General features: G+C 36.7%; 1 protein-coding gene across 1 annotated transcript in view; it reads right to left on the reverse strand.

Annotated features, from left to right (window-relative positions):
• Positions 1-15249, reverse strand: part of MINDY4 (MINDY lysine 48 deubiquitinase 4) — a 68147-nt gene that overhangs the window by 32562 nt on the left and 20336 nt on the right. The window contains exons 8-13 of the mRNA XM_010224625.2: positions 14621-14737; positions 11723-11811; positions 7601-7702; positions 6544-6607; positions 5134-5199; positions 4803-4870 (exon numbers count right to left, since the gene is read on the reverse strand). Coding sequence (XP_010222927.2) covers positions 4803-4870; positions 5134-5199; positions 6544-6607; positions 7601-7702; positions 11723-11811; positions 14621-14737 — 506 coding nt within the window. The remainder of the gene's footprint in view (positions 1-4802; positions 4871-5133; positions 5200-6543; positions 6608-7600; positions 7703-11722; positions 11812-14620; positions 14738-15249) is intronic.

Consider the following 15249-nt stretch of genomic DNA (forward strand, 5'->3'; position numbering starts at 1 on the left):
TCGTTGGTGATTTGTTATAGGTTCTACCAGTGATGATCATTTACGCATGGAATATGATAAACTCATTAGCAAAATCTACAAGGCAGTGCAAAACTCTGCATTTCCTGGCTGTGCAGGCTTATAGCGTTACTAATTTAGAGTATCTGCCCAATAGACGTAGCTGAAATTTGGAGTTTCCATTTGCAAGAAATAAAACACAGTAACAATGCAAAAAATTATGGAGTCAGACTAAAAGTCATCCTATTCCAGCATCCAGTCAGCACATATCAAGGCAGAATACAAGGATGGGCACATGGAGGCTGCATCTGGACAGGTTGGTTTAAGGCTATCGATGGATACATCTTTCACTCATTTGTGTATTGAACCTTTTCATACTTTTGGCCACCACAGTTTCTAGTACTGGAAGTTATTTGCATTTTGTTTTAAAAATGAAGCTTCTGCGATTCTCTGATTTTGTGATATATGAATTTTATCACATTCAAACTGTCCCTCTTCAGTACTGAAGAGGAAAGATTTAACCTATCCTCAAATGGAAACTATTCCATACTAATGACAATCTTTGTTTCTTTTCCTTCCAGTGTTTTCTAGTATTAGTGTATCTTTGCTGATCTGGGAAGACAAGGCTACATGCAAGATAAAGACCTGAAAAAAATCACATATTTATATAACTTTCTCAACACTTTTTCTTCCATCCTAATTTCTCATGCCATTCCTAATGGCATAATTTCAATGCCATTATTAACACATTACTTCTGGCTTGACCATCTTTGAAAATTTAACTGAGACTTACCAGTAATGATGCCAGAATTTCTTCCTTTTCTTATACCAGTTGTTTTAAAATCCATAACATAGTTGGGACTTTTTTTTTTTTTTTTTTTTTTTTGCCCCCAGCATATATGACACTTTACATTATTAATGCTGAATTTCATCTCCTACTTTACTGATCAGGCACATTAGGACATAATTCATTGGACTACAAATGCGTACAGCAAATGCACAGCCTATATCTGAGTAATTTTTAAATTTTCTTCATATACGGTGAACATAACTAAGCATTTCAAGACATGAAGTTAAATGATTAAATGGCCAAATTATTAAAATGCTAATGTCAAAGGAATCATGATCTTTTTCTATTTTTGCTCTTAGAGAGAGTCCACATGCAAGTATTTGTATAGTAAGTAATTAAAATTGATGAGAGAAATCATTACATGAAACACAGAAGCCATCAAGGAGTTAGGTGTCTGATCTAGGAAAGTCATTCTCTCTTCCTCCAAAGTTAAAGGAAAAAGATAAGCATGCCCCTATAGCAAGTCTCCCTGCCCTTCCTGACACTTATTTTTTGATGGGATGATTTTCCTAAAGTAGCTGCTCTCTTTTTCCTGAGCACAGATAGAGCTGGGAGGACTGAGACTGGATATAATTTCTAGATAGCTCAACACAGATGAGATTATTCCATGGGTAGCACTTTCTGAACTGCTAGAAGTTACCAATGGATTTAAGAAGATGCTAAAGAGTCTCTATCGCTCTGAGCAGCACCAAGTATCACAGCTTGATACGGGCACTCAGTATGAGCTACAAGACCAATAATTAATCTTTCCCACCATATAAGATAACGTGTTTCTCCTTTATTTTACCAAAATGAAAACTTAAGTCAAATATTGGAATAATTTATGGAACGGAAAATATTGTGAAAAATACACATTCCTGAGTAAAAGGAACATTTCAATACTCATGAATAAAAACATCAGTCTTCTTTTTGTTGAACCAAATATAAATGCTTTGTTCTTGGTTGGATATACTTTTGTATCTTGCACAATGCTCTGTTCTGTGATAATTATAGTTCAATAATATTATGTCCCTAGTCTTCAATTTCCTTAAAAGAGATGTTAATAAAGTATGGGAGAGGGATTTACTAAGGAACCCCAGTCAGTCAGCATTGTGAGTTTATGATGCAGAACTGAAATAGACTTAAATATCTGAATAAGATTTGAGAACCAAAATATGCAAATTTCTCAAAATTATTTTTTTTTCTAACTTTTTCAGTAGAGTATGCATAGAAGATCAGGAAAACTGAAACTTCCTAGAAATGCCTGTTTCCTTAAAAACTGCTTTTCTTTTAAAAATCTCAGACAAAAACATTCCCAATGAACTATTCCCCATTCTGAATGAAAAATCCATTACTTAAAGCAGCTCCAATACTATTTAAATATTCAACCAAAACTATGTCAGTTATGTAAATACTTACTTGCAATGCAGGTAACAGCCACTAAATGGTACATATTTCTTGACGATATGACCCATGAGGCTGTTTAAGAGAAGTATTATGACATAGGCATTCACCTATTATTGAAACTTATATAAACAAAATTTAGTTTGCTCTTTTAAAAGATAATTATACAAAAGGCCTAAGAGATTCCACTGCTTCTAGAGACAGAGAAAAATTCCTATTTCTTATTTTGAAAAAGGTCTGTTCCTAATGCAATGGACTACACAATGCAAAGCTAGAAGAGTAATGCTGTTTAAAAATGAAGGTCATGAATCTTCCTCCAAAGACAGCTAAGTTTTATAAACAGTTTTCCATTGTGAACCAGACCTGTAAAAACATTTAGATACTGAAAAATGTAAATAGGCATCATAAGGAATTCTCATGTTCACCTTGAGATGGCTCTGCCTGAATAGTCACAAATGCTAAATTGGTTCTGTCATGAATAATCTGTTAAGAATTGAAAGATGATGAGAAAAATAAACTCCTTGCTATTATTATTAAATAATGTTAACCATTTAATCACTAGTAAAGCAATGCTATCAACAGCAACTAGGAATATTGCTGCTTTTGCTAAATGCCAACTGTATTGTTACTCAAATACCTTTACTATGCTGGATCGTCATGTCCTAAGCAGCTCAGAAAAAAAAAAAAAAGCTATAAAATTATAATTTCTTTAGTGTCGGAGTGGAAAATAAGAGAGGTAAGCAAATGGCCTGCACCTTTACTGTAACCTAAAGAAAAGAAGAAACAAAAACAAGAGAAAAAAGATCTGTAAATGCTCAATGGGTGAGCAACTGAATGCATACCTCAAAATTGATTCTAAGTTGCTATTTATTTTCAAAATAATGAAAAGTGACAAAAAAGAAAGACACCATTTTACTTACCATGCTGCTTTTAAGTGCAGCTACTGTCTTTATGACAGTTGTTACTGCACATTGAAATGCACTTGTCAAGTAACACCCTGACAGTTCTTTTCACTTGCGATAATTCTCTGCTTCTTTACAAAAGTGGAGTTGACAGCACAAAGAAAGATTTTGCATTCTGACCAGCTCCGAGATGCACAACAGTACAGAAATACATTCACGATGTACAAAAACACCACTAACTGCAAATTTGTTTAGACAAGCCTCAACTTGCTTTTAAAAGAGGCTACTTTAATGACTACCTCTTTAAGTCAAGCATAACTTACAACAGATATTAACTTGGCCAAGATTTATCATGCTTTACTTGTAACCCTCTAAAAATTATGTGCCTAATCCAAGCTGTGCTAAGCCTTCTTTATCATTGCCATTGATGTAGAGAAGGGGGCACCCCCAGCAAATTATTCATCACACCCTAAAAAAAAGGCTTAAGGTAGGTGACAAAAGCAGCTCTCTAGATGGGTCTTGCTTTCAGCTGACAATACAGGAAGCATAGGCAACTATTTACAGGTATATATAGACAGAGAAAGGGTAGGATATGCATAATGTTACCAGCACGATTCAAAACAAAAACTAAGCAAAGCTCCTTAGAAGGCCGGAAATTCTTCAGGAGGAGATCAGAAAATCTCTGCTGGAGACCTAAGAGCCTAAACATTATGTACTGAAATGATGAAGAAGAAAATATTAAATGCCTGTGAAGTTAGGTTATTTTTGGTTGTGGTAGGGATCAACATGAAAACCGACAACCTCAGCAACAACACATTTGCACTCTGGATGGATTTATTCTGCAACCAATATTTTCTTACAGAAGCCACTCATGCCAGTATGTGGGAGGTATATAGCAATGGTCAAAGATTATTTATTCTTGAATGATTAGGAAATAGATCTGCCACAGCCCAGAATATATTTGTTGAATATGGCAGAAAGAAATACAAGTGAATCTTTGTGGGTTGCAAGATAGCAGTGAGTTAAACAACTCTGCAAGGTAACTGGAAAAAAAAAATACTCTGAAACAGATGCAAAACTATTAACCACTGCATCCTACCTTGGGAGGAAAAAAGTCTCTAAAACATGAAAAACCACTCTGGGACTTTCTTGAATAAAGCTTCATTCAAATCCAGAGATACAAAGAAAATCACCTGGGGATCTGGAAGTCTCTCATAAGAGGAAAATGAGGCAGTCTGGCTTGCACAGTTCTCATGAAGACTGAGCAGGTTTGCTCTCAAAATACATCAGGCAGTGAATACACAGTCCACTCACTCTTTTCCAGCTCAGGAAGGCCCTCAGCTTATTGACAGCAATTTCATAAGCAGGGATTCCTCTATACTTAACCAGTTTCTAATACCCTTTCTATATGCAACTACAAATAAGTAGGTCAACCTTTGGTCTAATCCATCATGGCCAGTTAAGCTGTTAACATCAGGAAGTAGACAGGTAACTTGAGGAAACACCAGCACAACAACGAAAGAAACTTGAATTTTGTCACCATTAAATTCAGGCTACAATTGGGAAATAAACCAGAGAGTTTAGTACATCATGGCTGCCTTCTTTCTCATTTGCTCACTGCTTTAGTCACCTTGAAATTTTAGGAAAAACATGGATACAAAGACACTCACAGATTGATAGATCTTGATAAGATGACGGACACAGTCAGGAGGATGCAACCACAGGGACCAATTTCAAACTGAAAAATAAATAAATAAATAGTATTTACTTTCCTTGTTGTGTACATTTCTTAGCCCAAACCTAAAGAAAGGCAAAACCAACTGAAAGCAGAACCATTCCCATTTATGCTAAAAGTGAATTTGTTGCTCTGTGTTTTAGAATGCAAGGCAAGCCCACACAGTGTCTGAAACAACGTTCAGGAGACATCAAATGAGACTGATAAATACAGAAAGACTGGCAGATGAATAATAACAAATTTAATATCTTCCCTTTACACAGTACCTGGTGAATATTCTTCTGAAGAAATGCAAGCAGATCTTCGTATCTTGTGGCACTATGCAGTATTAGCTGGGAAGAAATGAAAGAAAAAAATGCAACTGAAATGATAACAAATCATTTCTATAATCCAAAAGCTGAATTAAAGCTTAATAAAAGCTGAATTAAATAACATTAAAGAGTATATAAGGCTAGTGAAACATATTTTTTTGGTTGTTGTTACTCAGGAAAATATTCTTAGATCTTCATACATTCTGAATTTTTAAATGCTGCTTCTTGCCTTTTGCAAGTTAATTGTATGGCCTACTTCATTCAATTTTAAGCATTATTTATACAACAAAAAGCAATTATTAGAAAAAGCATAGGAACAACGCAGCTTTAGAAAGTAGAAAAGGGCCAAATCAGGGGATTCTCCTATGAATAATCCTATTTAACATAAAAACATAACATAATAATCCTATTTAACATAAAAAGGATCACAGGACCAGACCCTTACTTCAACAATCTTTGTCTATTTTACCACCTTTTGATCTGAAAGGAATGATCGTCCTGCAGATATGGTATAGGGAAAGGTGACATAATCAGGATTATATTCCTGAGTCTATCAGGTGTTTCCTTTACATCATGGATTTCCCTTTAGTTTCCCTGTGGCTAAATCCTCATGAATTTTGACATGCAATACTTAAAGGCAGTGTTATGCTGTTAACTAACTCTGAAATGGCAAGCAGCTCAGAATTATGTTAGCATATTAATTACATAATGTATCTTGTCTCTTGGAAGAGCATATGATAGTCAAATTTTTGTGCTACATTCACCACATTTATAAAGGTTTTTGCTTCCAGTTGTTCCAAAACTGTCTGGTTCTGCAAAGTGTCACGACACACCCTTGCCTGCATTTAGGAGGCCAGTAATATTTCCTTAAACCACTAAAACTTGTCTTATGGCATAAATGTTTACAAAGTTACTGGAAAAAAAATCAGATGGAAAAAAAGGCATAACTGGAAAGTAGTTTGCCATTTGCAGTTACTGGGGGGAAAAAAGGCAAAAAATACTGTATAAAGCATAAAAAGAAAATATTGCCTTCCGATACCCATGGCTGTGCTTGGATCTAAGGATCCATTTTCATTTTAACTGCATCCCAACAGAAGTGAGCACTGTTCACAAGCTTGAAAGCTAAAGGAAACAAGGGGTCCTGAGAGAGCCCGACTGTCTGCAGATACTGGACAGAATCAGAGAGACTCCAGGATTTTATTATTTCCTACTGGTTTTTGGATCACAGTTAAATAATTTGACATGCTTTTAAAACACGATGAAAGTAGCCTGGGATATATGGAAATCAGATTCATTGTGCTAAAATAAGAAAAGTTTCAAAAAGGATATATGGAAAATATCACTTTGAGTTACAGAGAAACTTACAGTTTCTAAGATTCCATCTGCTTTGTATTTTCCTATTGGAGTGAACTGCTGTTTTCCTGATGGCCTAAAAAGGATAGTCGAACAAAACCAAAGTTCATGTTAAAAGGACCAAAAGCAAATTAAAGAGAAATCAACATGCCATATGAATTGGATGGTGAACCAAGGATATAGTTCACTATTTTTAACTATTAAAGAAAAATCTACATTAAAAATCATGTTACAAGTTAAATAAACCCAACTATTATCAAATAAATATCTACTTTTTCTGTGCTCCCTTTCTCAACCTACTTAACAAGAATTTTACATTTATACACACGGGAAGAGGATAAATATAGGTTTAAAATGTTAATGACATTTTATTGGAAAAGAGTGTTAGAGTAATGACATTAAAACAGAAGCAGAGGAACAGATGTAGTTTATCATTGCAGAAGAAACATTTCAGAGAATTTCACAGATGGAAAACATTCAAGATATCAGTTGAAATGTCTTAAAATTTGCTGCTTTTATTTCAGTTTTGAAGAACTTGTGCCTAAAAGCTTCTATGTTATTTTTCAGTTATCTTATTTGACCCAATAAAAGAAATGACCTCGTCTCACAACGCCTGACTCAATAAAAGAAAAATAATTTCGGATTCCAGACAGTGAACCCGAAGTGTCTAAAGATCAGACGTCCTATAGATAGGCAAACTAGCTGCAACATTAGCAGAAACTAAGAATTTGAATAGGCAGCTACAGGAAAGTGAAATGAATCCCAGCCATAATAGGATACCTTGCAATAGAGAACTGATAAAGTGCCACTTCCAGATCAAAATCTGTTGGCAGAGATTTTGCAGGAATTCTAGCCTCAGTAAAACCATAGGATTTTTTCACAGCAATTTTGGAGTCTTATTGTTCAGTCCTACATCAGTAGAAATTGTATTTTGCAATACTTCTTCCTAAACTATTTTGGACTGCATAAATACCTCTTAAGAACCATTGACTTTGTGAGCTAGGTACATATGTAACAAACACAATCACAGGAGTATTGTACAATAACCAGAAATTCTTCTCTTACTTACAGTGCTACAATTGCTTTTTCATTGCCTCCTGCACGCCATAATATCCCTGCGATAGCCATGGTGAGGCACTTGGTCCTGTGAACTTCTGAAGGCTGAAGACTACTGTAGCTCAGAAAATGCAAAACAAATATCAAAATGTGTTCTGGGAAGCTTAACCCTTAGAGAACATAGTGCTCCTATTCCAGTATATACTTATTCATTGCAGGTTTGTAGCTATAAGAACAAAACTGTTTTCTTGGAGACAATCTAGGTGTTGTAATGCCCCAAAATGACCCTCCAAAATTGTCATTAGATATCTCAATTTCTTCTATAGTCAAGGGAGGGATTCAGGCAGTTCTGAAGGCCAATTCAAAACAAACAAACAAACAAAACCTGTAAGCTGAACAATAAGCCAATATGGTTACTAATATCATATACTGTAAAATAATCTTCTTAAAGAAAAGTTACATGGTTTCTCAGAACATATTTTTATAACTAGTTGGAAAAAATACAGGTAAACATACTCTACGGAAGAATATTGGCAACTAATAGAACAGGCAAATAGAACCTTAAATCTGTCATAAATTTGTTTTAATATTCTGCAATACGGTTGCTTTATATTAATATAGTTATATATTTATATGCAATTTTTAGTTTATAAAGGCCCTTAATTTCTTTCCTAAACTTTAATTTCTTAGCTCTGTTGGTCTTAAAATCTATACCGTAATGTTCTTTCCCTGTTAACAATCTTTGTCTAAAACATAATGTGCAATAAACACTTTTTTTTAGTATGGTACCTCCCGAAGTGTTGAGCTAAAACATGGTGGTAACTGATGGGTGGTAACCCAATTGTTTTTGAAACATTTTCACTTATACTTGGTTTGGTACATATGCAATGATGTAATGAAGGCTTACAGTAGCCCGTTGATTGCAAACACGCAACAATGTCAACATATTTCATACAAATTGTATTTTGGGAAGTTTCCTAGTAACTCATGTTATTCTAACTTCTAAAACGTAAATGGAAAAATAAAGCAATACAAGGGCAAAAGTCAAATGGGGGAGAACAGGCAGACCTGGGAATAAACTCAAGCATTCATGAGTCTTTGCATTGCCTGAAGAATTGGACAACAGACTCTTCCCCCTGGGAATTCAGAACTGGAATCCTTCTCTTATGGCTTCAAGAATGGTGCTCTTTGAAATTCAGATATTATCAGTTTTCGAACGCTACCAGTATGGGATATGAAGCCAAAATGTGTTTCCAGCATTTGAGTAAAAGATGTAATAATTCAAAAGACTAAACAAGAAACTTCAAACATCAAAAAAAAATTAAAAAAGTCTTTCAAGTTCAACATCTGTCTTGAATGTAATGTTCCATTAGAGAATGTTTCCCCTCTGAAGGATGTGAGATATGGGAACGAATAGGTGAGAGTTTCAATTAGAACCAATATAACCACAATGGTCCCTTATCTTTGCTTCATTTTAATACACACACTCAGGAATTCATGTGATGCACAGCAGCTAATTCATATGTCTGAGAGGTAGCAGAATAAGAAGGAGACATACTAATTATTTCTTGAATAAGTCTGAAGTTCAATGCTTAACTTAAAATGGCTAGTATTTCAAAAATTAAGGTACAGCAGAAAGAAGCAAGTGCTCATTTCAAGCACTGAGACTCCACTTTCTGCATGAGTAAGAGTTTCTGCCAATGGCACCTCACAAGAAAAATATGTTTATCTCATGAATAAACTAGGCCATCTTGCTATTCATTTTCAGGAACTGAATATCTGTACACAAAGACCTCTTAATCTAAAATTCCTTAGAACCTTTCTGCATACCTCAGCAGTCCTTTTCATATACAAAATATGTAAAAGCAAAGTCATTTAAAACAATGTGGATAACAGGAGTTTAAAAAAAAAGAGGGGCAAAGATTGCCAAGTAAGCACTACAGCCAGTTTAATTTGGAACATTTACAGTTTAAACAATCTGTCCTCAATTAACCCATTATTTTTCTATCCTCAATTAACCCATTTATTTTGGTACCTTATAGGTTTACAGCATCTACCATCACCACATCATGCTGAAAGAGCAAAAGGCTAGTACCTCTATCAAGGAGGACTCTAGGGGACCAGACCACCAAGGCCTGTCCTCCAAGCTGGAATAAATTCCTGCTCCTCACAATCAGAAATAATTCTTTGGTGTTTTCTGGGGAGATTCTCTGTCATCAAATCTAAATGTGTCATTTTTCCTCCATGGAGATTTTGAGCTCCTTTTTTCTGGACAAGAGCCAGACTCAGCCTTGAAAAATCTACTGTCATGATAGCCTGAACAGCAATAATAATTTATATATTTCTTACTGCTTTGCTAGTTAATATTTGTGCGAAAACAGGCAGAGTTGCTGCATTACTGCTTGGAATGTTTTTGCAAAGTTTCTCCCAATCCTGTTGGAAAAAGCATTCTTCTTTCCTCAATACCTCTTACATAAATGATTTCTGTATTTCTTCATAAAAGTAAACAGAGGCAGACTCTTTGAAATTTGGTGGCTAAATTGCATAGAAAATTCTTGAAGTACTGGCACTACTTTAAAGAAGTTTGGGAAGCATTATCTGCCAATTTAAAAAGTGTCTCTGAGCAGCAGGCTATTGAGATGAATTACAGATAGATGTGATGTTCTGAAAGAACTGAAGAAGAAAGGAGCATTCAACAACATAACGTTGTAAAGTTAGCAAGACATTGCACTCTGAACAGGTATGATTATTTCACTGAACCCATCTATTTATCTGTCATGATTATTTATCTTTAAATTGCTTCAGGGAACAGGCAATTCTCCATTGATGAATTCATAGCAACTACTTCAATTGAACCCTTATCTGGAGGTCCACAAGTAGTCAGTGCCATTAATAACAGCAACAACAGGAGTAATAATGGTAAAACTTTCAATATTTTACTTGGATTGTAAGCAGGGTTTACAAGTCTTGACTGGTTTATGTGACATCTCAGCTCAGAACTGCTTAAAACATAGTGCATCCGGACCTGGCTGCCTATGAGGACTCACTAGGGCCTGGCAAACTGTTGATCATCTCCTGTCTTACATTTTGATGCATGCTGGAGACAGGCAATGGTGCTCAACAAGGTGCCTTTTTCTTTCCATTGCTTATAAGAACAGCCCAGAATTTGCTTTAGATGCCAGTCAGCTAAAGCTGAGGAAAACTCAACAGAAACCTTGCCACTATCACAAATAGCTCCAAGCAGGACAGGGGACACTCAAGGTTAAATTTTGTTATAAGAGAAGGTTCTTTCATCTTCCTAGATGGTTTCATGAAATCTGAGGGAAACCTCAGCCTGAAAGCTTTCCTTCTGACTACAGTGAGGTCAGAGAGTTACCCACCCAGATGCAAGTGAAAACAAAAATATCAGTAAAATATTGAACATATTATTGAACAAACTGCATCTATAAAATGTAGTAAAGCTCTGGGAAACTGTTCTATTGCAATGAATACAGAAGGAATGGTAATTAAGTAAAGTCTTTTTACACATTATTTTCCAGCATTTCATTGAATAAGCTCTGTTCCTTTAGCAAAGTATATTAATATTATTCAAATAGCAGTCCAAGTAATTTTATTTGATGTCAACAATATTTAACAGAGATCTTATGAAGCACATAGAAAACACATAAATATAATTTAAACTCTATTAAAGAGTTCTGCTGTGAAAGGCAAAAACGCCATCAAGAAAGAAATACATAGCAATAACTTTTAAATCCTCATTCAGATTCTCTTAGTGTTGAAAAATACATTAATTCCATAGTTTTTCAAACCTTGATTATAATTTCTTTGAAACTATTTCTCCTTGGGGATCTTAATGTTAAATAATTTTCATTGACCACAAATCAAGGTGTTTGATATTTTAGAGGTTCATGGTTAATCACAAGCGAGTAACTATCAAAATGGAAATCCAACCTTTAAATTTCTAGAGTTAAAAGGGAAGCAAATGCTAATAAATCACATGGTACTTTCTTTCCCCCTCAGAAACAACATAAGGTGCAATTGCTCCAGACTCAAAAAGGCTCCTTGCTGGCTGCAGGGGATGGTTTTTTCTTCCCTTCAATGTGGAATATATTCCAGATGTTACCTGCTGACTTACCGAGTGTCTTTATTCCTGTTACTGTCTCCAAAGAGAAGCTGTTGCAGGACACAAGCCTGAACTGCTGCCAGGACTCCACATGGGCCACCCTGAGGGGAATAATAGGAGACTTCATGAAAAAGAAACAAACAAAAAACCAACTTCCAATGTTTGGTTCTGCTGAGAGTTTTTTGCAATCCATATATTTCCATTCAAGCCATTCTTTCATCTCTTTTTTCCATCCAAGACTTTGCAGTGCTTTCTGCATTTCAAAGCCCCTGAAAATCAATGTTACTAACTGGCACTGCATTTCCCTTCTACTCTTCCAGCAAAGAAGCCCAGAATGGACCATAATTTCAACTGTGGTGTCAAAAGATGCATTCCTCAATCACGCAAAGATCTTCTGATCCCTGCTGAATTCTAGAGAAAAATCAAATTTATTTGTTTTCCAGAGGGTGGAATTAGGTCTTGCCTATATGTTTCCTCTGAGCATTGTGCCTCCCCTCAAATTCCCACCTTCATAAGGACATTCAGAGCCATATCCTGGCTCAGGATACAGGACTAATAGCACAGGTATCACAACAGCATTCACACTTATGCACTGGGCATCACTGCAGCATAACTGAGGAGTCAGCACACCAAATGTAGTGCTTTCTACAGATGCTGTTCCAAATACCTATCAGCACATAGGTATCACTCTCAGAAATGGACTTAGCTTTAAAATTAAGAAGTCTATCCCTTAAAATGTGGCTCCAGCCCACACTGACATCCCATGCATACTAATGTACTAATGCTTGTTTTGCCTGTGAAGATAAGGTAAGAAAAATAATGAAGATAAAAAAAAAAAGCATGGGCCACCATGTAGTTTCCTGCAGAATTTGTGCTCTGATTCTGGCCATGTCCAAGTCTGTGTTACAGTTACTATCCACAATAGGAGATAAATCCAGGATGGCACTGCTGTCATATGCTACACTCACACCCTCAAGTTCGTGGGTAGATCATAATCAGGGTGCATGACGAATCACTTCTTTAGTATTTCTCAAGCCCCTTTCAAAATTTTGGATGGGATTAAAGGTGCAGCCAGCACTGCTATTTTCATCAAGTGATCAGGTTGACTCTCAGGTTGTTCTGAGCACAGCACCAAATTCAATGCAATGCAATGTAGTATACGTAACACGCAACCTAGAAAACAAAGCTCTTGTAATCAGAAGTAGCTTACACATGAACACCTTCTATTTTCCAGGTAAATACACAATATACATACTCATAAAATTCCAGATCCTCCCTAAAACAACCATATAATACTTTTTTACTAGGTTTTATCTAAATATAGCCATGCTGTCAGCTTTTCTCTAAGACTATCAGCCTAATGAATCATTTAACTAAACATATTAAATTAAATATTTAATAACACGGTTACCAGCCCCTGCCCTTGCCCAAAGCTCCTCCTTCCCTCACTTCTACATGTATATCACATCATGGTGTACTTTTCCCAGCCTAGATAGATAGAGATTTTTCTGTGTCCATTCAGGAGCATGATGTATGTTTGTAATGAAGCCTGATGTACCCTTTTGAGGCTTAATATATCCTTTCTCCAGTCTCCTCTGTAATAAAGTCCTCAGATCCTACTCTTGATGCAAGAGATCTTGTACATGGGTGTCACAGCAGCATTTCACAAGGTAGGTGACTTGGTAGGTGAGAGGGGATCTAATCAGTGTCTGTAAGTACCTCAAGGGAGGCAGTGAGGAAGATGGTGCTGGCCTCTTTTCACTGGTGGCCACCAACAGAACTAGAGGTAATGACCACAAACGGAAACACCAAAAGATCTGCATGAACTTGAGGAAAAATTTCTTGACAGTGAGGGTGACAGAGCACTGGAACAGGCTGCCCAGAGAGGTTGTGGAGTCTCCTTCTCTGGAGATCTTCAAAACCCGCTTGGACGCAGTCCTGTGCCACGTGCTCTAGGTGACCCTGCGTGTGCAGGTGGTTGGACTAGATGACCTCCAGAGGTCCCTTCCGACCTTAAGCGTTCTATGATTCTATGATTCTAGATGACAAGCAGCAAAAGTTTTATGCTGCAGCTTAAAGGATTCATTTTCCATGGGATCTGTTTGCATGTGGAAGACGTCCTGTTCCCTGTGCATAGATGACCTGCACAGGGAACTGCGTGAGTCCATGCTTCAGGCTCGGCCAGCTCAGAAACGGGGCCGACCCGCTGCATCTGGCACATGAGCTTTCAACCTAAAATTGCTTACACGCTGCCCAAGGCTGACCTGAGTCATTGCATGGGGCTTTTACCAGCTCGGGTTGCCAGAGGAAACTGCTGGGGAGTTTAGAAATATGGTTGGAAACTATGAAACTGTATTAGGGAGGATCTGGAATCTCATGGCTGCAGCCCAGAATTAAGGAAAAGATGCTGCCAAGAGGTGGGCCCATGTGTACAGCAATGCCTGGGACATTGCTGGGGCATTTCTCCCCTTTTCCCTTAAGAGCAAGCCTCATGATATGACCCCCAGCCCTCAGGAGCTCAAGCCTGGCAAGAATCTCCTTGTGCATCTCCCTACCACAGCAGGCAACTCTGGTTAAATACCCCCATTTACACTTTTGCCCCCATCATTCCTTTTTCTCTTAATCTCTCCTCTGACCTTATCCTGGTTTATCCTTTCAGCTTAAGTGACTTCTCCTCCTCCCTACAAGTCACTCCACACACACCATACATGACAGGAAGCTGGTTTAAACTTCCATCTTTCCATCTTTCTCCAGTCTTTTAATAAGATTTGGCAAGGTAACAGGTGATACTAAAGAAAGGGAAGACTCTAAAAGACTGGTTTTTTTTCACTGCTGAAACAGCTTCTGTAAACTCAGTGTAGAAAAGCAATGACCACTATTTTTTGGTGCCAAGCAAGTAATTTACAGTACCTTTTTTTGCACGATGCCGTATTTTAACTGTGGTATGCTATTAAATGTAAAACTCTGTATTTTCCATTCTTCACTGAAGCAACAAAGACTAGAGCCAAATAAAAGATTTTTTATTTCCTAAACAGAAATAAAAAGAAAGAAAGAAGTTCTCATTTAAAAAACAAATCTAAAAGACAGATACATTTTCATGTAGTAGTTTGTAGGAAAGGAGGATTGAGACAGAGTAATGACTAACTCTCTATAACCACCCTTTTAATTTCTCTTTTATACATACTGTAAATAGCAGCACTCAGTTGAAAAGGAGCAATATTTTCCTTTTCCTGAACTGTTGCTTCAGCTCATAATGCTACGTGTTGCTCAGCATTAGAAAACTGTTTATGCAGATTGTCTGGGGCAGGGCTTCCTTACAGGAATACCTCCTTAAATTTAACAGCCAGAAGAACAACATGGTTATATTGGTGAGAAAGGGACCTTGATGATGATGAGAAAACACAGTCTGTTTTGCTGTTTGTCTCATGGTATGTCAGCACATGCTGAATTGAAATGTTGAACTTGAAATGAGGCTCGTTCAGCAAACACTGAACTCCCCGAGAGGAGTGAGGAAAATAAGCAGTCATCCCTATGGGCCA

Source organism: Tinamus guttatus, unplaced genomic scaffold (genome assembly GCF_059628265.1).
Source record: "Tinamus guttatus ecotype Peru unplaced genomic scaffold, ASM5962826v1 Tinamus_guttatus_pri_ptg000599l, whole genome shotgun sequence".
In the NCBI taxonomy this organism is placed as follows: Eukaryota; Metazoa; Chordata; class Aves; order Tinamiformes; family Tinamidae; genus Tinamus; species Tinamus guttatus.